Source organism: Mytilus californianus, unplaced genomic scaffold (assembly GCF_021869535.1).
Source record: "Mytilus californianus isolate M0D057914Y unplaced genomic scaffold, xbMytCali1.0.p SCAF_1, whole genome shotgun sequence".
In the NCBI taxonomy this organism is placed as follows: Eukaryota; Metazoa; Mollusca; class Bivalvia; order Mytilida; family Mytilidae; genus Mytilus; species Mytilus californianus.
In genome coordinates, this window is record NW_026262581.1 from 89958821 (window position 1) to 89981735 (window position 22915).

The 22915-nt window shown below is 34.1% G+C and overlaps 2 protein-coding genes and 1 long non-coding RNA gene across 4 annotated transcripts in view; 1 reads left to right on the forward strand and 2 right to left on the reverse strand.

Annotated features, from left to right (window-relative positions):
- Window positions 1–22915, reverse strand: part of LOC127709723 (NF-kappa-B essential modulator-like) — a 238806-nt gene that overhangs the window by 30573 nt on the left and 185318 nt on the right. The gene's annotated exons all lie outside the window — the stretch shown is intronic.
- LOC127709775 (nucleolar protein 58-like) lies at window positions 3654–16989 on the reverse strand. Of its 2 annotated transcripts, XM_052215420.1 has the most exons (3): window positions 14597–16989; window positions 13053–13234; window positions 3654–4537 (listed from the first exon to the last, which is right to left on the reverse strand). In XM_052215420.1, exons 1-3 carry the CDS (start codon window positions 15706–15708, stop codon window positions 3933–3935), a joined length of 1899 nt encoding a protein of 632 aa, XP_052071380.1. In that variant the 5' UTR covers window positions 15709–16989; the 3' UTR covers window positions 3654–3932. The 2 variants fall into 2 exon arrangements, with proteins under 2 accessions (XP_052071380.1, XP_052071389.1); XM_052215429.1 differs by lacking the exon at window positions 14597–16989 and having other exon boundaries at window positions 13053–13257.
- Window positions 13156–15161, forward strand: LOC127710121 (uncharacterized). Its single transcript, XR_007985999.1, has 3 exons — window positions 13156–13300; window positions 14160–14314; window positions 14690–15161. It is a non-coding gene; the product is annotated as an uncharacterized LOC127710121 (long non-coding RNA).

Consider the following 22915-nt stretch of genomic DNA (forward strand, 5'->3'; position numbering starts at 1 on the left):
CCGTTTACCTCTGTCCATCCGTCGTCAACATGTCGGACATTAACTCAAAAGAGCTTTAACCAATTTGCATAAAACTTTGGTGAATTGTTTATAAAAACGGGACGTATTATGGTATACCATTGTCCGTCTGTCCGTCCGTCCGTCTTCCGTAGATTTACTTTTTCCAGGGAATGCTTCATCATGTGTTCATATGCTGATATAAACTGTGAACGTTAACATTTTGTGTATATTTTAAATATATTTACCTATGTTGAAAGACGTGCATAATGTCAAATCATAAAAATACAAATTGTTTAGTCTCAAAGAAAACGTGTAAGATTTCCTCAGCTATTTTTGTTGAATAGGTGCAATTTGGGTACTGTGACGTTAATTAGTACAAATCAGTTTGATGTCCTCTTACACTATAATAATAAATTGATGAAATACATTGGTACTGGCAAATCAGGTTGGGAACAACCCCCAAATGAGAAATATCCCTTAAATTAGGGACTTTCCCTCGGGCAAGGGGTCATTTTACTGTTGTAGGAAAAAGAAAAAAAAACTTTTTTTTTACTTGAACATGTTGAAAGGGGAAAAATTCATTATAGTTAAAACAACTTTTCTAAAAGAGGGATCCCATTATTTTTAACAATATAAAAGAAGATATAATAAGTCCATGACATGTTACGACCATACATGTGTGTATGTATAGTTCTTTGGGAAAATTTTCTTCAAATAATATAAATATAGGCTCATTTGTATTTAAAGTGGTTTTTACCAAAAAAATATTTGTTATCTCTTTTAATGTACCCCTCTTAAATTAAAAGGGATTTTCATTACATTGATGGTCATTTGAGGGGTTGTTCTCAACCTGATTATGGTACATGTTAGTCCTAATATTTTAAGGAATTTGTTATTTTGTAAATTAGCTGATGTACATTAGTCTGAGACACGTTTTGGACTACATGTAGTGTACAAGGTTGAGTATTAATGAAAAATTGAATTCTTCCCTCTTGTTAGATTAGCTTATATATATTGATTAGCTCAATAGCTGGTCATACAATGTATGTATGCTCTAGTCTATATAGTCTCCGCAAGATGTACGTGTACTTGACTCCTTGACCATTGCTCTTGTGATTTATTGACCTACATATGCATGTAATCAAATTTGCATGTACATGTACTAGACTCCTTGACATTGCTCTTGTGATTTATTGACCTACATATGCATGTAATCAAGTTTTTATGTTCAATTTGTACTATCATGTTTAGCTACATGTAGCTGTGTAGGTCATCTATATTTGGTGTCTGCAATAATTGTAAGATGTGTATGTCTTTCTGGAAGGATTCAACTGACCACAGCCTCAATTTCCTGGTTCATGGCTAAAGGTGATCAGTGGTGTGTTTTCTGTTTTTTTTTAGTCTGTTTCTCAGATGCAATGGAATGAGCAGATCGTTAATTATATAAGGGTATGTTATGATTGTAAAGAGAACATGTCTGTCTTGCAGGGTTCATCTGAAATATTTTTTTGCGTGTTTAAAAGGGTGAAGTATCTTCTTAATTTGAACATTATTAGAACTGGTCTGCAGTGATCGGGAAGGTCGTGCGCCAGTTGCGCATTTTTGACCAGAAATGGCGCATAGAGTGGCAAATGTCAGCGCCAGTGTGGCGCACGATATTTTTCGGTTCATATCTAAACGTTCAGATATATAGTAAAATGAATTTCCGATCGTGTTTCGTGTCACCATATTTGTGTACAAAACTATGTTGTGTTCTCTCCAATGACCGGAGCACCACCTATATATTTTTGGGCCGTCTTGGGCGTTTTCCTTCGTGTTTAGGATAGCAACGTGCGGTATATCTGATTACCGCAAAAATATGATTTTCTGTAATTATATTTATGGTGTTCAAATACAAAGACAAAACTTGCATTTTATCAATATGTTCTATTTTAGCCATGTGGTCCATCTTGGTTTGGAGCCGGGGTCATCAGACAAATTTTTAAAGTTGAGATGACAAACCCTCAAGTGTGCTCACATGGCTCCTTGTGACTGCAACAAAAATAAAGCCTGGTCTTTTATAACGACAAAACTACAGGTACAATATACCTTTTTTTAGCTCACCTGGCCCAAAGGGCCAAGTGAGCTTTTCTCATCACTTGGCGTCAGTCGTCGTCGTTAACTTTTTACATTTTGAAATTCTTCTAGAGAACCACTGAATGGAATGAAACTAAACATGGCATGAATGTTCCTTATGAGGTGCTGACAAAGTGTTGTTACTTTGAAGCCGATCCATCATCCAAGATGGCCGCCAAGGGGGGACTTAGTTTAACATAGGACCCTAAGGGAAATACATACAAATGTCTTCTTTTAAAGAACCACTGAATGGAATGAAACCAAACATGGCATGAATGTTCCTTTTGAGGTGTTGACCAAGTGTTATAACTTTGAAGCCGATCCATAATCCAAGATGGCCGCCTGCGGGGGACTATGTTTAACAAAGGACCCTATGGACCATACATACAAAAGTCTTCTTTTTGAGAACCATTGAATGGATTGAAACCAAACATGGCATGAATGTTCCTTATGTGGTGCTGACTAAGTGTTGTTACTTTGAAGCTGATCCTTCATCCAAGATGACCGCCAGCGGGGGGACTTTCTTTAACATAAGATCCCATTGGAAATACATACACATGCTTCTTCTAGAGGTGCACTGAATGGAATGAAACCAAACATGGCATAAATGTTTCTTATGAGGTGCTGATGAAGTGTTGCTACTTTGTTGCTGATTTACTGTTCAAGATGGCCACCAGGATTTTTTATAAAATTACAGGGCCAATATTAAACCAAATTTGGCCTCACTCATATTTAGGGTATATGTTATGATTTTAATCTATTTTAACATGATTTCCAAAATTAAAGTAGAATCAGGTGAGCGACACAGGCTCTTGAGAGCCTCTAGTTTCAATACATTGGCATATCAAAACAAAGTCAAATCATCAATTTCTGATACTGTAAACACAATTTTTTTTTAATTTGAGTATGCTAGTAAATTGAAGGTTAAATACACATGTCTGCTATATCATGTACAAGTATTTCATTAAACATTGTTAAATGAACAAAATATTCCTTTATTACTTGAAAAAAAAATCCAGGTTATCTGAAGTGATGGTGAACTTGTAGTACATTTTAGCGGGACAGGTCAAGACAAACAAGGAGGAGTCCTTTATGATTACATCCTTTAAAAAATCTTTTGTGAGAACAGTATAGCCCAATTACTGACCCTAAATTTTTAGATGGTTAAAAAGTTATATAAAATGTTTTTATGAAAGTTTCAGATTATTGGATACATCAACTTGTTTATAATTAACATCTTCAAAAATCAGTTGCTAAAATATTGGTATATACTGGAAGGTATACATTGTACATGGAACTTGTGTGTACTTCTTGAAGTACTTGTTATTTTTCATATAATTTTCTTTTCAATGTTTCAAAAACCGCATGTACATTCATTTGTTTTTGTTTTAGAATTACCAATAACGTAATAGTTTTGTAACTTGACCATTGATTATTTTTTTCATTTTGTGAATCCAAATCATGGGTTAAAACTTTATCGCTACCACTTTTTAATTTTACTTCCAGATACGATATGAAGAGGGCAAATAAAGGTAATCTAATCAATATGTTGAATTTAAAGATTAGGAAAAAATATGATTTTCTGTAGCTTAAAATTTACATGAAATATAGAAGTGAAAAAATTGATTGTATCCCCTACAGAAGATATTTGTGTTATCAAAATTTTATCAATATTGCAGCAATAAGTTTGTTATGAACAGTATGAAATTTAAATCAATAAAATGCAATTGCGATCTCAAACATTATTTAAAAACAAATTGCACAGTTCTTCAAATTCAGTATGACAAGAGTCTTTGGATAGATTTTTGTTTTATTCCCTATTCTTCCATTGTCTCAATAATGTCAATATCACTATCAAATTGTAAAAACTCTTCCCTTATTAAAGGTGTCTTCACTCTGCTACTTCTTCTACTGTCTACATATGAATTACTACATGTAGCATACTGGTGGACTTGAGCAGTTATTTGTTGGTTAGATTGCTTATTTCTTTTTTCTTCCTTCCTCTGTCTCTTCCTCTCTCTTTCGTCTTCTTTTTCAGTGTCTCTCAATTCTCTGTCTCTTTTCTTCCTTTCTCTTTCCTCCTTCTTTGCCTCCTTTAAAACTTCAGCTTCTTCCTTCTTTCTCGCTCTTTCTGTTTTCCTCTTTTCTTTCTCTTCTTTCAACTTTTTTGCTTCATCATGCTTATACTGCAGTTTCTGTAGCATTTCATCCCCTGTAATGACTCTTGCTTCTGTTACAATTTTACTAGAAGTTTTTTTTGCCTGAGATGGATTTGCAGGGGGTAACAACACATCAGCTAAACTTTTTGGGATTAAGTTTTTTGTAACGAGTGGATTTTCTGTTGTTTTGTTCAGCTCAGTTTCTGTTGTGTATGTTAAAGTGTTGCCACAACAGTGACAAAGAATTGTTGATTCCTGGTGCTCTACAAAAGAAAAAAAATTTACACTATAATAGTATTAATTGAAAGGCTAATGAGTTATTGTCAAACTCAGGATAGAACTGTTTATACCTGTGAAACAATGATTATAGGTTTCATAACGAGTGAGAATAGGATATCGCTTGATAACAACTTGTGTTATTTAATTTCTATATAATAACGAGCCTTCGGTGAGTTTATTATTACTATATGATATATATGCTCGATGTTAATATTTATTTTCACTTCGCATTCATCGTTGAATTAAATAATAAACACAAAACATTCATCTGAATATTATTAAAATATTTTTTTAGGTTTTTATACGACCGCAAAAATTAAAAATTTTTTGGTCGTATATTGGTATGACGTTGGCGTCGTCGTCGTCGTCCGGCGTCACCCGAAGACACATTGGTTTTCGCACTCTAACTTTAGTTTAAGTGAATGGATCTCCATGAAATTTCACCATAAGGTTCAATACCACGAAAGGAAGGTTGGGATTGATTTTGGGGGTTATGGTACCAACAGTTAAGGAATTAGGGGCCAAAAAGGGGCCAAAAATAAGCATTTTTGTAACTTTCAGACAATAACTTGTGTGTAAGTGTATGGATCTCTCTGACATTGTACCACAAGGTTCCATATCACAAAGGGAAGGCTGTAATTGATTTTGGGGGTAATTTCCTCAAAATTTTAGGAATTAGGGGCCAAAAAAGGGGCAAAAAACAAGCATTTTTCTAGTTTCAGGACAATAACTTGTGTGTAAGTGTTTGGATATTTCTGAAATTGTACTACAAGGTTCCATATCACAAAGGGAAAGCTGGAATTGAGTTTGGGGGTAATTGCCCGAAACGTTTAGGAATTGGGGGCCAAAAAGGGGCCAAAAATAAGCATTTTTCTAGTTTCCAGACAATAACTTGTGTTCAAGTGTATGGATCTCTCTGAAATTGTACTGCAAGGTACCATACCACAAAGGGAAGGCTGGGATTGAGTTTGGGGGTGATGAATCATAAGGGGGTTCAAAAAATTTGGGGGGGGGGGGGGGATTTTTTTTTTTTTTTTTTTTCTTTTTTTCCTTTTTTTTTTTCTTTTAAAATTTTCCATTTTAAGTTGGTTATTTCTGATTTATATTTAAAAGCAAATAATAATGATATGGTAGGAGATACACACCAAACAGGATGTGTAAATTATTATATAATAAGTATTGTGCAATAGCAAGAAATTTTCAATTGCACAGTATTGCACAATAGCAAGAAATCTTCAATTGCACAGTATTGCGCAATAGCAAGAAATCTTCAATTTAACAGTATTGCGCAATAGCAAGAAATATCCAATAGCACAATATTGCGCAATAGCAAGAAATTGTCAATTGTACAGTATTGCGCAATAGCAAGAAATATTCAATTGCACAGTATTGTGCAAAAGAAGATACTTCGTATAAATTGCTTATTTCTTGATCAATTTCAATGGGGTTTTATTCTTGAATTCTTGTTCTTCTTTAATATGCTGAATCTAACCGTGTATTAAGTTTTTGGATTTTGGGCCCCGTTTTTAAATTGGTCCACATTGAGGTCCAAAGGGTCCAAAATTAAACTTTGTTTGATTTCATCAAAAATTGAATTATTGGGGTTCTTTGATATGCCGAATATAACCGTGTATTTAGATTTTTAATTTTGGGTCCCGTTTTTTAAATTGGTCTACATTAAGGTCCAAAGGGTCCAAAATTAAACTTAGTTTGATTTTAACAAAAATTGAATTCTTAGGGTTCTTTGATATTCTGAATCTAAACATGTGTTTAGATTTTTGATTATGGGCCCAGTTTTCAAGTTGGTCCAAGTTGGGGTCCAAAATTAAACTTTGTTTGATTTCAACAAAAATTGAATATATGGGGTTCTTTGATATGCTGAATCTAAACATGTATTTAGATTTTAGATTTTTGGCCCAGTTTTCAAGTTGGTCCAAATTGGGGTCCAAAATTAAACTTTGTTTGATTTCAACAAAAATTGAATATATGGGGTTCTTTGATATGCTGAATCTTACCATGTATTTAGATTTTTTATTTGTGGGCCCGCTATCAAATTGGTTCATATTGAGGTCAAAAGGGTCCAAAATTAAACTTTGTTGATTTCATCAAAAATTGAATTATTGGGGTTCTTTGATATGCCAAATCTAACCGTGTATTTAGATTTTTAATTTTGGGTCCTGTTTTTTAAATTGGTCTACATTAAGGTCCAAAGGGTCCAAAATTAAACTTAGTTTGATTTTAACAAAAATTGAATTTTTGGGGTTCTTTGATATGCTGAATCTAAACATGTGTTTAGATTTTTGATTATGGGACCAGTTTTCAAGTTGGTCCAAGTTGGGGTCCAAAATTAAACTTTGTTTGATTTCAACAAAAATTGAATATATGGGGTTCTTTGATATGCTGAATCTAAACATGTATTTAGATTTTAGATTTTTGGCCCAGTTTTCAAGTTGGTCCAAATTGGGGTCCAAAATTAAACTTTGTTTGATTTCAACAAAAATTGAATATATGGGGTTCTTTGATATGCTGAATCTTACCATGTATTTAGATTTTTTATTTGTGGGCCCGCTATCAAATTGGTTCATATTGAGGTCAAAAGGGTCCAAAATTAAACTTTGTTTTATTTCATCAAAAATTGAATTATTGGGGTTCTTTGATCAGTCAGGGGTACTACTTAAACAAGTGATTTCAGAATCACTTCCTCGAGTGATTTTGGCTGTGAAATATTAAAAATTTTCACACAGACTTTTTAAAATCACTGAAACAAGTAATTTTAGAAATTAAAATGTAATCACTTTAATAAGTGTTTATAACATTTTCTTGATATTTTTCCCACAAGCTTGATTTTTTTATTGGTAAAAAGACAACAATTCCATTGAAAAAACAACTATGTACATGCAGAAATTGTCTTTTGCTTGATAAGCCTGACACTTTTACAGTTTTTTTAAAATATGCAAAAACTGGAATATTTTGTAGATCAGGTCATAACCTTGAAGTAGATCATTCTAACTCTAAAGAAAACCAATCAGGTTACCTAATATTGTTGATCTTTGCCTGATAGTAAGAGTAGTTAATGAATTTTTGATTACAGAAAAATTCCCAAGGGTACTTTTAAAAGCTTTAGCGCACTAACTTACTACCCAAGCGCACTGGTGAAATTAATATACAAAGAAAAAGGGATAATTGATTTATGTAGGAAAATTATAAAAAAGACTGTGAAAATATGGAAAATCAATGAAATTAGCATTTGAAGATCAAAGAAAACACTAAAATCACTTAAATAGGTGATAACTGAATTTATCAAATCACTGAAATAAGTGATGATGAAATCACTTGTTTAAGTAGCACCCCTGACTGTTGATATGCCAAATCTAACAATGTTTTTAGATTTTTAATTTTGGGTCCCGTTTTTTAAATTTGTCTACATTAAGGTCCAAAGGGTCCAAAATTAAACTTAGTTTGATTTTAACAAAAATTGAATTCTTCGGGTACTTTGATATGCTGAATCTAAACATGTGTTTAGATTTTTGATTATGGGACCAGTTTTCAAGTTTGTCCAAGTTGGGGTCCAAAATTAAACTTTGTTTGATTTCAACAAAAATTGAATATATGGGGTTCTTTGATATGCTGAATCTAACCATGTATTTTGATTTTGGACATTGGACCATAATAGGTAAATTAAAAAAATTGAAGTTCTTAGACCACATTCTTTCTGTGTCAGAAACCTATGCTGTGTCAAATATTTAATCACAATCCAAATTCAGAGCTGTATCAAGCTTGAATGTTGTGTCCATACTTGCCCCAACTGTTCAGGGTTCGACCTCTGCGGTCGTATCAAGCTGCGCCCAGCGAAGCATTTTATTTTGTCTAGCCTGTGGCTTCTGTTACAAACAGCTTGACATGCTTGACAAAGGGATATTTATCCGGCGGTGGCGTTATAACTAACTTCTTAAAAGCTTAATATTTCAGAAGATAGAAGACCTGGATGCTTCATACTTTGTATATAGAGGCCTTATGATATGAAGTTTCCGTCTGTCATATTTCCATTGTCCTTGACCGTATTTTCATGGTTCAGTGACTACTTGAAATAAAAATCAAGATTTTTTGTAATGTTAATTTCTCTCATATAAAGAGTAATACTAGGATAACTTTATTTGGTACATGTATGTGTGAACCTTGCAAGGTCCTCATGAGCTTTAATACAGTTTTCACTTGAGCTCAACCTCATTTCATGGATCAGTGAACAAGGTCAAGTTTTCATGGTCAAGTCCATATCTCAGATACTGTAAGCAATAGGTCTACTACATTTGGTGTATGTAATGATTGCAAGGTGTACATGTCCAACTGGCAGGTGTTATCTGACCTTGACCTCATTTTCATGGTTCAGTGGTTAAAGTTAAAGTTTTTGTGTTTTGGTCTGTTTTTTTAAACTGTATGCAGTCGGTCAACTATATTTGATGTATGGAAATATTTTACGATGTTCATGTCAGTCTGGCAGATTTTATTTGACCTTGACCTCATTTTCACGGTTTATTGCTCAATGTTACATGTTTGTGTTTTAGTCTGTTTTTCTAATACTGTATTCAATAGGTCAACTATATTTAGTGTATGGATATATTATACGATGTACATGTCAGTCTGGCAGGTTTTATTTGACCTTGACCTCATTTTCATGGTTCATTGCTCCATGTTTAGTTTTTATACGACCGCAAAATTTTTTGCGGTCGTATATTGGTATGACGTTGGCGTCGTCTTCGTTGTCGTCGTCGTCCGAAGACACATTGATTTTCGCACTCTAACTTTAGTTTAAGTGAATGGATCTCTATGAAATTTTACCATAAGGTTCAATACCACAAAAGGAAGGTTGGGATTGATTTTGGGGGTTATGGTACCAACAGTTAAGGAATTAGGGGCCAAAAATAAGCATTTTTGTAACTTCCAGACATAATTTGTGTGTTAGTGTATGGATCTCTCTGACATTGTACCACAAGGTTCCATATCACACAGGGAATGCTGGGATTGATTTTGGGGGTAATTGCCTTAAAATTTTAGGAATTAGGGGCCAAAAAAGGGGGAAAAAACAAGCATTTTTCTAGTTTCATGACAATAACTTGTGTGTAAGTGTTTGGATATTTCTGAAATTGTACTACAAGGTTCCATATCACAAAGGGAAAGCTGGAATTGAGTTTGGGGGTTATTGCCCGAAACGTTTAGGAATTGGGGGCCAAAAAACACATTTTTCTAGTTTCCAGACAATAACTTGTGTTCAAGTGTATGGATCTCTCTGAAATTGTACTGCAAGGTACCATACCACAAAGGGAAGGCTGGGATTGAGTTTGGTGGTGATGAATCATAAGGGGGTTCAAAAAATTTGGGGGGGGGGGGGGGGGTTTCTTTCCTTTTTTTTTCTTTTTTTCCTTTTTTTTTCTTTTAAAATTTTCCATTTTAAGTTGGTTATTTCTGATTTATATTTAAAAGCAAATAATAATGATATGGTAGGAGATACACACCAAACAGGATATAATAAGTATTGTGCAATAGCAAGAAATCTTCAATTGCACAGTATTGCGCAATAGCAAGAAATCTTTAATTGCACAGTATTGCGCAATAGCAAGAAATATCCAATAAACAAGGAATTATTTGAATCTGGAATAATTTTGAATTCTGGAAAATTGATGAGAAATATATGATGAAAACTAACCCAACTAAATAGGGTTAGCCATGCGCGCATGGCTAAGGGGGGTTAGTTAGTTCATACTGAAATGATAGTGAAAGTAAAATTAACCTTAGCCATGCACGCATGGCTAACCCTGTTTAGTTGGGTTAGTTTTCATCATACATTTCAAATCAATTTTCCAGAATTCAAAATTATTCCAGATTCAAATAATTCCTTGTTAATAGCACAATATTGCGCAATAGCAAGAAATTGTCAATTGTACAGTATTGCGCAATAGCAAGAAATATTCAATTGCACAGTATTGTGCAAAAGAAGATACTTCGTATAAATTGCTTATTTCTTGACCAATTTCAATGGGGTTTTATTCTTGAATTCTTGTTCTTCTTTAATATGCTGAATCTAACCGTGTATTAAGTTTTTGGATTTTGGGCCCCGTTTTTAAATTGGTCCACATTGAGGTCCAAAGGGTCCAAAATTAAACTTTGTTTGATTTCATCAAAAATTTAATTATTGGGGTTCTTTGATATGCCAAATCTAACCGTGTATTTAGATTCTTAATTTTTGGTTCCGTTTTCAAATTGGTCTACATTAAGGTCCAAAGGGTCCAAAATTAAACTAAGTTTGATTTTAACAAAAATTGAATTCTTAGGGTTCTTTGATATGCTGAATCTAAACATGTTTTTAGATTTTTGATTATGGGCCCAGTTTTCAAGTTGGTCCAAATCAGGGTCCAAAATTAAACTTTGTTTGATTTCAACAAAAATTGAATATATGGGGTTCTTTGATATGCTGAATCTAACCATGTATTTTGATTTTTGGGCCCCGTTATCAACTTTGTCCACATTGAGGTCAAAAGGGTCCAAAATTAAACTTTGATTTCATCAAAAATTGAATTCTTGGGGTTCTTTGATATGCTAAATCTAACCATGTATTTAGATTTTGGATATTGGACCATAATAGGTGAATGTCCAATTTAAAAATTTGAAGTTCTTAGACCACATTCATTCTGTGTCAGAAACCTATGCTGTGTCAAATATTTAATCACAATCCAAATTCAGAGCTGTATCAAGCTTGAATGTTGTGTCCATACTTGCCCCAACTGTTCAGGGTTCGACCTCTGCGGTCGTATCAAGCTGCGCCCTGCGGAGCATTTTATTGTGTTTTGGTCTGTTTTTCTTAAAACTTGAAGCAATTGGTCAACTATATTTGGTGTGTGTAATGATTGTAAGCTGTATGTGTCTGTCTGGTAGGTATCATCTGACCTTCACTTCATTTTCATGGTTCAGTGGTTAAAGTTTAGTTTTTATACAACTGCAAATTGCGTCGTATAATACTATGATGTCGTCATCCGAAGACACATTTGGTTTCCGGACAATAACTTTAGTTTAAGAGAATGGATCTCTATGATTTTTTACCAGAAGGTTCAATACCACAAAAGGAAGGTTGTGATTGATTTTGGGGTGATGGTACCAACAGTTTAGGAATAAGGGGCAAAAAACAAGCATTTTTGTAGTTTCCGGACAATAATTTGTGTGTAAGTGTATGGATCTCTCTGAAATTGTACCACAAGGTTCCATATCACAAAGGGAAGGCTGGGATTGCTTTGGGGTTAATTACTCTAAAAGGGGAGGGGGGGGGTTGTGGTGTTCAAAATGTTGGGGGGATATTTTTTTTGGGGGGGGGTTCATTTTTTTTCTTCAAATTTTTGAAATCTTCAATTGCACAGTATTGCGCAATAAGAAATCTTCAATTGAAAACAAATACAAATATTTGAACCAATTTTGATCAGATTAATTAAGTCTTTAATTTTTTGAGGGTTCTAACCTTGCATAATTTTTTTTATATTGGGCCCAATTTTTAAATTGGTCTAAATTGTGTTGCTGAATCTTATTGTGCATTTAGATTTTTATTTTGGGCCCTGTTTTCAAATTAGTTCATATTAAGGTTTGAAGGGTCCAAAATTAAACTTTGTTTGATTTCAACTAAAATTAAATTATTGGTGTTTTTTTATATGCTGAATATAACCATGTTGTTAGATTTTAGATATCAGACCATACTAGGTAAATTAAATGTCCCATTTCAAATTTTTAAGATCATTGACCACATTTATTTTGACAAATTGTGTCAGAAACCTATATTATGTCAAAAATTGGATCACAATCCAAATTCAGACAGTATCAAGCTTGAATATTGTGTCCAAACTTGCCCCAACTGTTCAAGATTTGACCTCTGCAGTCGTATCAGGCTGCTCTCAGCGAAGCATTTTATTGTGTTTTGGTCTCTTTTTTTTAAACTGTATGCAATAGGTCAACTATATTTGATGTATGGAAATATTTTAAGGATTAAACTAATTTTTACGAGAGTTGATATGATGCGATATCCAATTCTCAAGAGTTGTTAAACCTATTTCTCTTATGGTCAACACTCTTTTGTGATAAATTAAAAATTCTGTGAATCGTTGATCTACTCTTTTGCACATACATGCAACAGTATGATGTCATATGTCTTTTTACAGTGTCAAACTATAACATCAGACATTTTAAAACTTTATACATCAGAACTTTTTTTAACAATTTCATATGGTAAATTCAGAAATCTTTGTGATGTTTGAATTCTTGATAATGTTGCATGAATTAGGTGTCACAAAAATAGAATAGATTTGCAAATAATTAAAGATGTGGCCACTTTTCCAGAAATTAAAAAAAAAATCTCAATTTTTTTTCCATTTTCAACAGATGCATGCAAACATTTCTTAATCTACGGAGTTAAGTGTTGAAATCAGGAGCATAATGCTTGCTTTAACATAGTTTACAAAATATTACCATTACTAGTGATAATTGTAACATCTACATCTGTAATCTCTTTATTTCCCTTTTCAGTTTTATGAAAGTCTGCTGGAGCTAGTTGAGAATTGGGAATTATGGACCTGTCTACAGGATACATTCCAGATTTCCTAAAAGACTCTTTCACACGTGCTAAGGATAAAGTCTGGTCAATTGCAGTGCTGGAAATAAAAATCATACCCATTATTCGAGAAGGAAGAATTTATAAAGTGAAAAGTAGTTATAAGGTATTTGTTCTTGTCATGGGTTATATCATACAGTAATAAGATTATGCAAGTGATGTGAAATAAAAGTTGGTGTGCTTCATGTGACTAAAATTTGAATATCAACAAGTAAGAAACAATGAGCTCACAAATGCAAAAGAAACATTATAAATCAGCCATAACTTTCAAATTTTCCAAGGGCATTAAATGTTACCCTTAACCTTCCTTCTGTCCCATTTTCTTTTCAAAACGAGAGTTGTGGCATTTATGTCCTCAAGACACATTCTCCTTTTTATGCCCCACCTAGGGGCATTATAAATGTTTTTCGGCCTGTGCGTCCGTCCATTCGTCTGTCTGTCCCGCTTCTGGTTAAAAGTTTTTGGTCAAGGTAGTTTTTGATGAAGTTGAAGTCCAATCAACTTGAGACTTAGTACACATGTTCCATATGATATGATCTTTCTAATTTTAATACCAAATTAGAGTTTTGACCCCAATTTCACAGTCCACTGAACATAGAAAACGATATCGGAGTGGGGCATCCGTGTACTATGGACACATTCTTTGTTATTTTTATGCCCCCGCCGTAGCGGAGGGGCCATTAAGTTTTACCCCTTGTCCATCTGTACGTACGTCCCAAAATTGGTTTCCGTTCTCTAACTTTAGCTTGCCTCGAGCAAATGTTATGAAACTTATACACAATGCTTATTTCAACAAAACTCAGATCAAGTACAAATTTGGTAGTGTCACTTTTACCGTTCTTAATTTATGTCCCTTTATAACTTTATATGCTAGCTGGGGCATCATCTGTGTCCATGGGAACACATTCCCCATTTCTTTTTTTTTTTCATCTACAATGACTACATGTTACTATATTTCCTTACAGATGCTTAATGAAAGGATACAGCTAGTAACTACTGAGACCGATGGAAATCAATACCTTGTTGATTTGAAAATCATGAAAATATGAATTATTCTGCCAAGGTGAAGAGGAAGCGTGGAATCATAAATTTTGGTTGTGTATATCATTCTATTTATCAGGTGAAATAAGTGTACAAACTATTATTAATTAAATTATGAGTTAAGCACTCTTATTTTAAACAAAATTTGTAATTTGATTTGATGATAATGTTTCCTTATATTGTGTACCAAAATTGTGTACCAAAATGCTTGTTATTTGTCAGCAAAATATTTTTTTCCCATTGAAATGAAAATAAATTTCACTAAATAAGTTAAATTGTCGAATGATAATTAACCATTGCAATACAAAATTCATTTATACCAAATAAATATTTTAATCATAACCCAGCATACTGTAAATACCTTAATAAAGCAGGAAACTTTGCTTTGCCTATGGTGGCAGACTTGTTCAGGTTTCCCACTGTCACAGCTAATTGGTTGACCTTTTCTTTCAAGGGACCAAAGATGGCAACATCAAGGGGCTGAAGCAGATGAGTAGTGTGTGGTGGTAAGCCAATAATGTGGATGTTGTTTGCCTTAGCCTTTTCAATCAGGTCGATACTAATGTGTGAGTCATGGTTGTCAAATATTAATAACACTGGTCTTCTGGTTCCACAGAATGGGAGGAACACTTTGTCAAACCAGTTTTCAAATAACTCTGTGTCCATATAACCTGATTCAGATGAGCCGTACAGCCAGGTATCTGGAACACCATCTTTAAAGTTCCTGTGTGGAAGGCAGTCGTCAAAAATGATAAAAGATGGAAGGACATGTCCATCAGCACCTATGCACATATGTACAGTGATGTGACCATGCACCATCACTTTTTGCTGATAACTATGGGAACCTTTTAGTGTTAAAACTTTTTCTTTACTTTTTTCTTTGCCACTGAACCCAGATTCATCACAATTAAAGATTTGGTTAGGTTTATTTGTCAAACCTAAACTATCAACTGTGTCAGAAAGCAGTTTAAAATACTGGTCCACAACTGTGACATTCGACATACGCCTCCTGGCTTTGTCCTGCTGTTCAGGAAGTTTTTCCGACAGTTCCCTGTGTCTGTTCAGGAGTTTGTTGATCCATTTGTTGCTCGGACCTTTGTCCATATTAAATAGTGTTTTCCTGCCTGATTTTTCCACGATTGAAAGAACAAATGCCTTCAACATCCTTCTCGTCAATGGGAAACCCCTTTCAGACATATACTTGACATAGTTGATCAAGGATGTCTCTTCCTCATCTGTTAGCATTTTTGAAGGCCCATTCAAATGGTTGTCGTATTTTCCATTGACATGGTCGGATATAGTTGTCCGCGGAACCCCATATTCTTTAGCTGCTTTTGAAATGCTCATTTTGTTAGAATTCACTGCACCAACAGCTTTATCAAGAGACTCCTGCAGGTATTGCTTTTTTTTAGGCATCCCTAAAAGTAGAAATATACATATATATATGTATATGTCAATAACACACTTAGTCATTATATGTATTGAAGTATTTCCGATTTTTGATGGTTGATAACTAGTGTATTTTTGTCCCCTGTCTTGCGTGTGGTGTGGGCAATATAGAAATGGTGGTTGTCCGTCTGTATAAAACAAATCTGTACCCAGAAATTGAATGCTGATTCCCCCTAATGTAAGAAATTTCAAAGAGAAAGCAGGCAGGAAAACATTTTATTTTATTTTTATGCAAGAGATCAATCTAAGCACATGCAGCTTCAATCTACAGAGAATTTTTTCTTAAACTACTGACCAGTAATATTTATTACTATAAAAATAAGATGTGATATGATTGCCAATGAGACAACTCTCCACCAGGCCAGGGTACAGCCTTTAACAATGAGCAAAACCCACTCTGCATAGGAAGCTATAAAAATTGTATAAGATTTGTAGGGTAGAGGACCATAGAATAAAGGTTTTAAAACTATTGAGTTATTAGATTGTTGGGAAATGAATCTCACTTAGTACCCAGATAATTTAACCACATATGTGAAAATGTGTCCGCTCTGAAGTGAGCTATCAAATTGTCATAGCTATTTAAACAACTTTACAAGGAATAATTCTTTTATAATTACTTGATAAGAATAAAAGATGTGTAAGCAGTTTTACTTGGCCATGGTCATTTGAACCCCCCCCCCCCCCTTTTACCCACAAGCATTTTTCTAGTTTCAGGACAATAACTTGTATAAAGTATTTTAATTGCTCTGAAATTGTACACAAGGTTCAATACCACAAGTAGAAGGTTGGGATTCATTTTGGGGGTAATTGCCCAAACGGAGCAGGAATTGGGAGCCAATAAGGGTCTAAAACTGTTTTTATACGACCGCAAAAAATTTTTGCTGACGTATATTGGTATGACGTTGGCGTCGTCGTCCGAAGACACATTGGTTTTCGCACTCTAACTTTAGTTTAAGTGAATGGATCTTGATGAAATTTTACCATAAGGTTCAATATCACAAAAGGAAGGTTGGGATTGATTTTGGGGGTTATGGTACCAACATTTAAGGAATTAGGGGCCAAAAAGGGGCCAAAAATAAGCATTTTTCTAGTTTCATGACAATAACTTATGTGTAAGTGTATGGATCTTTCTGAAATTGTACTACAAGGTTCCATATCACAAAGGGAAAGCTGGAATTGAGTTTGGGGGTAATTGCCCAAAACATTTAGGAATAAGGGGCCAAAAATAAGCATTTTTCTAGTTTCCAGACAATAACTTGTGTTCAAGTGTATGGTTCTCTCTGAAAGTGTACCACAAGGTTCCATATCACACAGGGAATGCTGGGATTGATTTTGGGGGTAATTGCCTCTAAATATTAGGAATTAGAGGCCACAAAAGGGGCAAAAAACAAGCATTTTTCTAGTTTCATGATAATAACTTGTGTGTAAGTGTATGGATCTTTATGAAATTGTACTACAAGGTTCCATATCACAAAGGGAAAGCTGGAATTGAGTTTGGGGGTAATTGCCCAAAACATTTAGGAAAAAGGGGCCAAAAATAAGCATTTTTCTAGTTTCCAGACAATAACTTGTGTTCAAGTGTATGGATCTCTCTGAAATTTTACTGCAAGGTACCATACCACAAAGGGAAGGCTGGGATTGAGTTTGGGGGTGATGAATCATAAGGGGGTTCAAAAAAATGGGGGGGGGGGGATTTTTTTTTTTTCTTTTAAAATTTTCCACATTAAGTTGGTTATTTCTGTTTTATATTTAAAAGCAAATAATAATGATATGGTAGGAGATACACACCAAACAGGATGTGTAAATTATTATAAAATAAGTATTGTGCAATAGCAAGAAATTTTCAATTGCACAGTATTGCCCAATAGCAAGAAATCTTCAATTGCACAGTATTGCGCAATAGCAAGAAATCTTCAATTGCACAGTATTGTGCAATAGCAAGAAATATTCAATAGCACAATATTGCGCAATAGCAAGAAATTGTCAATTGTACAGTATTGCGCAATAGCAAGAAATATTCAATTGCACAGTATTGTGCAAAAGAAGATACTTCGTATAAATTGCTTATTTCTTGACCAATTTCAATGGGGTTTTATTCTTGAATTCTTGGGGTTCTTTAATATGCCGATTCTAACTGTGTATTAAGTTTTTGGATTTTGGGCCCCGTTCTTAAATTGGTCCACATTGAGGTCCAAAGGGTCCAAAATTAAACTTTGTTTGATTTCATCAAAAATTGAATTATTGGGGTTCTTTGATATGTCGAATCTAACCGTGTATTTAGATTCTTAATTTTTGGTTCCGTTTTCAAATTGGTCTACATTAAGGTCCAAAGGGTCCAAAATTAAACTTAGTTTGATTTTAACAAAAATTGAATTCTTAGGGTTCTTTGATATGCTGAATCTAAACATGTATTTAGATTTTTGATTATGGGCCCAGTTTTCAAGTTGGTCCAAATCGGGGCCCAAAATTAAACTTTGTTTGATTTCAACAAAAATTGAATATATGGGGTTCTTTGATATGCTGAATCTAAACATGTATTTAGATTTTTGATTTTTGGGCCCCATTATCAACTTTGTCCACATTGAGGTCAAAAGGGTCCAAAATTAAACTTTGTTTGATTTCATCAAAAATTGAATTCTTGGGGTTCTTTGATATGCTGAATCTAACCATGTATTTAGATTTTGGATATTGGACCATAATAGGTGAATGTCAAATTTAAAATTTTTAAGTTCTTAGACCACATTCATTCTGTGTCAGAAACCTATGCTGTGTCAAATATTTAATCACAATCCAAATTCAGAGCTGTATCAAGCTTGAATGTTGTGTCCATACTTGCCCCAACTGTTCAGGGTTCGACCTCTGCGGTCGTATCAAGCTGTGCCCTGCGGAGCATTTTATTCTAGTTTTCAGACAATAACTTGTGTTTAAGTGTATGGATGTCTCTTAATTTGTACCACATTCTACAAAAAGAAAGATTCTTCTAAATTTATTTTTTTGGAAAGGGGGGGGGGGGGGGGGGGGGGGGGGGTTTAAAAAAAAAAATTTTTTGGGGGGGCAATTATTTTTCCTCAAAAGAAAATTATCTTCAAATATTATTTTTTTTTGGAGGGGGGGGGGGGGGGTCAATTTTTATTCCCTCAAGATTTAAGAAGTTGTCAATTTTCCAAAGAAAAATTTTAATGGCGGTCACAATTTATTTTGCTAATTCTTTGTATATAGTCTGAAAACAGATTTACCATAGTATTGCACAACAGCAAGAAATCTTCAATTGAATATAAATTCAAATCATACATTTGGATTCCGGACAATAACTTTAGTTTAAGTTAAGTGTATGGATCTCTATGAAATTTAATCAAAACGTTCAATACATCACAAGGAAGGTTGGGATTGTTTTTTGGGGTGATGGTCCCAACCGTTTAGGAATTAGGGGCCAAAACAAGCATTTTTCTAGTTTCAGGACAATAACTTGTGTTTAAGTATATGGATGTCTCTTAATTTGTACCACATTTTACATGAAGAAAATTCATTCAAAATTAATTTTTTTGGAAGGTTTTTTTTCCTCGAAAGAAAATTCTCTTCAAATATTTTTTTTTTTTGGAGGATGGGTAAAAAAACAGTTTTTTTTGGGGGGGGGTGGTCTATTTTTGTTCCCTCAAGATTCAAGAAATTGTCAATTTTCCAAAAAAAATTGAGGGTCACAATTTATTAAATTGCTAATTCTTTGTATATAGTCTGAAAACAGATTTACTAAGTATTGCGCAACAGCACAGTGTATTGCACAACAGCAAGAAATCTTTGACTACATTTATTCTGTGTCAGAAACCTATAATGTGTCAAATATTTAATTACAATCCAAATTCAGACCTATATCAAGCTTGAATATTGTGTCCATTTTTGCCCCAACTGTTCAAGGTTGGACATCTGCGCTCAGCAAATCAGTTTATTTATATAGATTAGACCGTTGGTTTTCCCATTTGAATTGTTTTGCACTAGTCATTTTGGAGCCCTTTATAGCTTGCTGTTTGGGGTGAGCCAAGGCTCTGTGTTGAAGGCCATACTTTGACCTATAATTGCTAACTTTTTATACATAGCAGACTTGGATGGAGAGTTGTGTCATTGGTGCTCATACCACATCTTATATATATTAGTTACAGATCAAGTTTTAATTTTTTTCCGAACTAATGATTTTGTGCAGAGTTATGTTCCTTGGACTTGGAAAATTAAGGCAAGTGATCAGCTTTTTTCATTTTTTTCATTCATTGATTGATATTTGGTATATAGTTTAACCATGACAAGTTGTAGATAGGTGTGCAATTTGTTCAGTTTGGATGATTTTATTGTAGCATTATGGTCCTTGGACTTAAAAAATCACTCAAAAAATCATTTTTCCATCGATATGTTATGGCAATGTCTGCTTCTGAGTCGAAAGACATTTTGGTGTGCAAAAAATAACTTGAATACAATTGTAATGATCTCTCTGAAATTTTAGCACAAAGTTCCATACCACAATCGGAGGGTTGGGATTGATTTTTGGGGTGGTTGTTTTGTAATTCGGGGCCAAAAACAATTATTTGTATGGTTTGAAGACAATAACTTGAATATAATTTTACTACAAGGTTACAACATACTTAAAAAGAAAGTTGGGATTGATTTGAGGGTCATGGCCCAAACTATTTAATAATAAGGGGTCGGAAAGGGGCCAAAAACAACTATTAAAAAGTTGGTCCAAATTGTGGTCAAATATTAAACTTTTTAATGTCATCAAAAAATGAAATTGGTGTTCTTTTATGTGGGCAATCTATCTGTTTTAAATTTTTGGTTTTTGGACCGTTTTATGTTTACTGGACGTATGGTGGTATACGGTTGTCCGTCCATCGTCAACATGTCGGACAATAACTCAAAAACGCTTAATTCAATTTGCAAATTTGCATGAAACTTTGGTGAATTGTTTAGATCTATTGATGTGATCTCCCTTTCATAAAAGAATTTTAGATTTTATGTTTTAGAGTTGTGGTTTTTTTTCTTTAAAAAGGGTGATTTTCCAGTTTTCGGACTAAAACTTAAAAACTCTTTTGAGCAGTTTCATGAAACTTTAGATTTTACTCTTCTGAGTGGTGGGATTTTAGTCCATGGGACACGGATGATGCCCCCGCTTGCATATAACGTTATAATGGGGCATAACTCAAGAACTGTAAAAGTGATGCTACCCAAATTTGTACTTGATCTGAGTGTTGTAGTAATAAGCATTGTGTAAGTTTCATAACATTTAGTTGAGGTATAGAAACTAAAATATTTGGAATTTTTATACGACAGCAGGTAGTACTATGTTGTGGTGTTGTCTGCGTCGGAAGACATTTTTGTTTCGCAGACAATAACAAGTATAAGTTCATGCATCTCTGAAATTTTAGCACACGATTCCATACCAGTAAAGGATGGTTGGGATTGTTTTTGGGGGCTACTGTCATTGCGGTTTTGTAATTAGGGACCAAAAAAGGTAAGTTTTACTGGTTAATGGAAAATAAATTAGTTCGCGAGAATTACTTAGTGTAAGTGTATGGATGTGTAAGAAAAGGGCCAAAAAAAATTTATTGTCTGGTTTTAAGACCATGACAAGTAAGGATTTTTTTTTGTCTTTTAACACGAGGTTCCACACCACAATAGGAAGGTTGGAGGTCAAAAAAGGTTGTAACAAAAAAAAATTTTGCAGGTTCACAGACAATAACTTGAGTATATGTGTATGGATCTTAGCACAAGGTTCCATACCACAATAAGAAGGTTGGGGTTATTGTCGTAGCTGTTTAGGAATTGGGGTGCCAAAACAAGCATTTTTAGCTCACCCAGCCCGAAGGGCCCCATGTTAACTTGCGCCATCACTTGTTGTATGTCGTAAACTATTTCAAGAAACATCTCTGAAACTACCCTGGGTAATACTTCTTTTAACTGAATGTTCCTTAGGGTAACTGGTTTATAAATTGTATCAGAAGTTTTGATCCATTAACAAACATGGCCGCCATGGCTAAAACTAAAACATAGGGGTCAAATGCAGTTTTTGGCTTTTATCTAAAAAATTATAGCAGTTAGAGCAAAAGTGACATGTAGTTAAAGTGATGAATAAGTCTAGATCTATCTGCTATGAAATTTTCAGACCAATTGGACCACCCATTGTAGGGTTACTGTCCGAAATAGTTTATTTTTATGAAAAAAGTTTCAGCTAAGTAGGATCTACAAATAAGTCAAATGATCAAAATAGTCAATTGACTCTTTAAAGAGTTATTGCCCTTGAAACGTTTATTTTTTTACATTTTTTCGTGCAAGTCTCATTACTTTTTCAAAAATCTTCTCTGAAACTACTCGGCCAAATATCCAAACTTAAATTGAATGTTCCTTAGGGCATCTAGTTTATAGATTGTATTCGGCGATTTGATCCATTCAAAAACATGGCAGCAGTTTCTAAAAATAGAACATAGGGGTCAAATGAAGTTTTTTGCCTTCATCTCAAAAACTGAAGCAGTGAGAGAAAAACTGACGTAGGTGAAAGTGTTTAAACAGGTTTAGATCTACCTGTCCAGTAATCTTCATACCAATAGGAAAACTTATTGTTGGGTAACTGTGCAGAAATAGTTAATTTTTTGGAAATTTTAGTTTTATACGACCGCAAAAAATTGGTTTTCGCACAATAATTTTAGTTTAGGTGAATGCATCTCTATGAAATTTTACCATAAGGTTCAATACCACAAAAGGAAGGTTGGGATTGATTTTGGGGGTTAAGGTACCAACAGTTGAGGAATTACGGGCCAAAAATAAGCATTAAAAAATTTGTAACTTCCAGACAATAACTTCTGTGTTAGTGTATAGATCTCTCTGACATTGTACCACAAGGTTCCATATCACAAAGGGAATGATGGGATTGATTTTGGGGGTAATTGCCTCGAAATAATAGGAAAAAGGGGCCAAAAAACAAGCATTTTTCTAGTTTCACGACAATAACTTGTGTGTAAGTGTATGGATCTTTCTGAAAGTTCCATATCAAAAAGGAATAGCTGGAATTGAGTTTGTGGGTATTGCCCAAAACGTTTAGGAATAAGGGGTCAAAAATAAGCATTTTTCTAGTTTCCAGACAATAACTTGTGTTTAAGTGTATGGATCTCTCTGAAATTGTACTGCAAGGTACCATACCACAAAGGGAAGGCTGGGGGTAATTGCCTTAAAAGTTTAGGAATTGGGAGCAAAG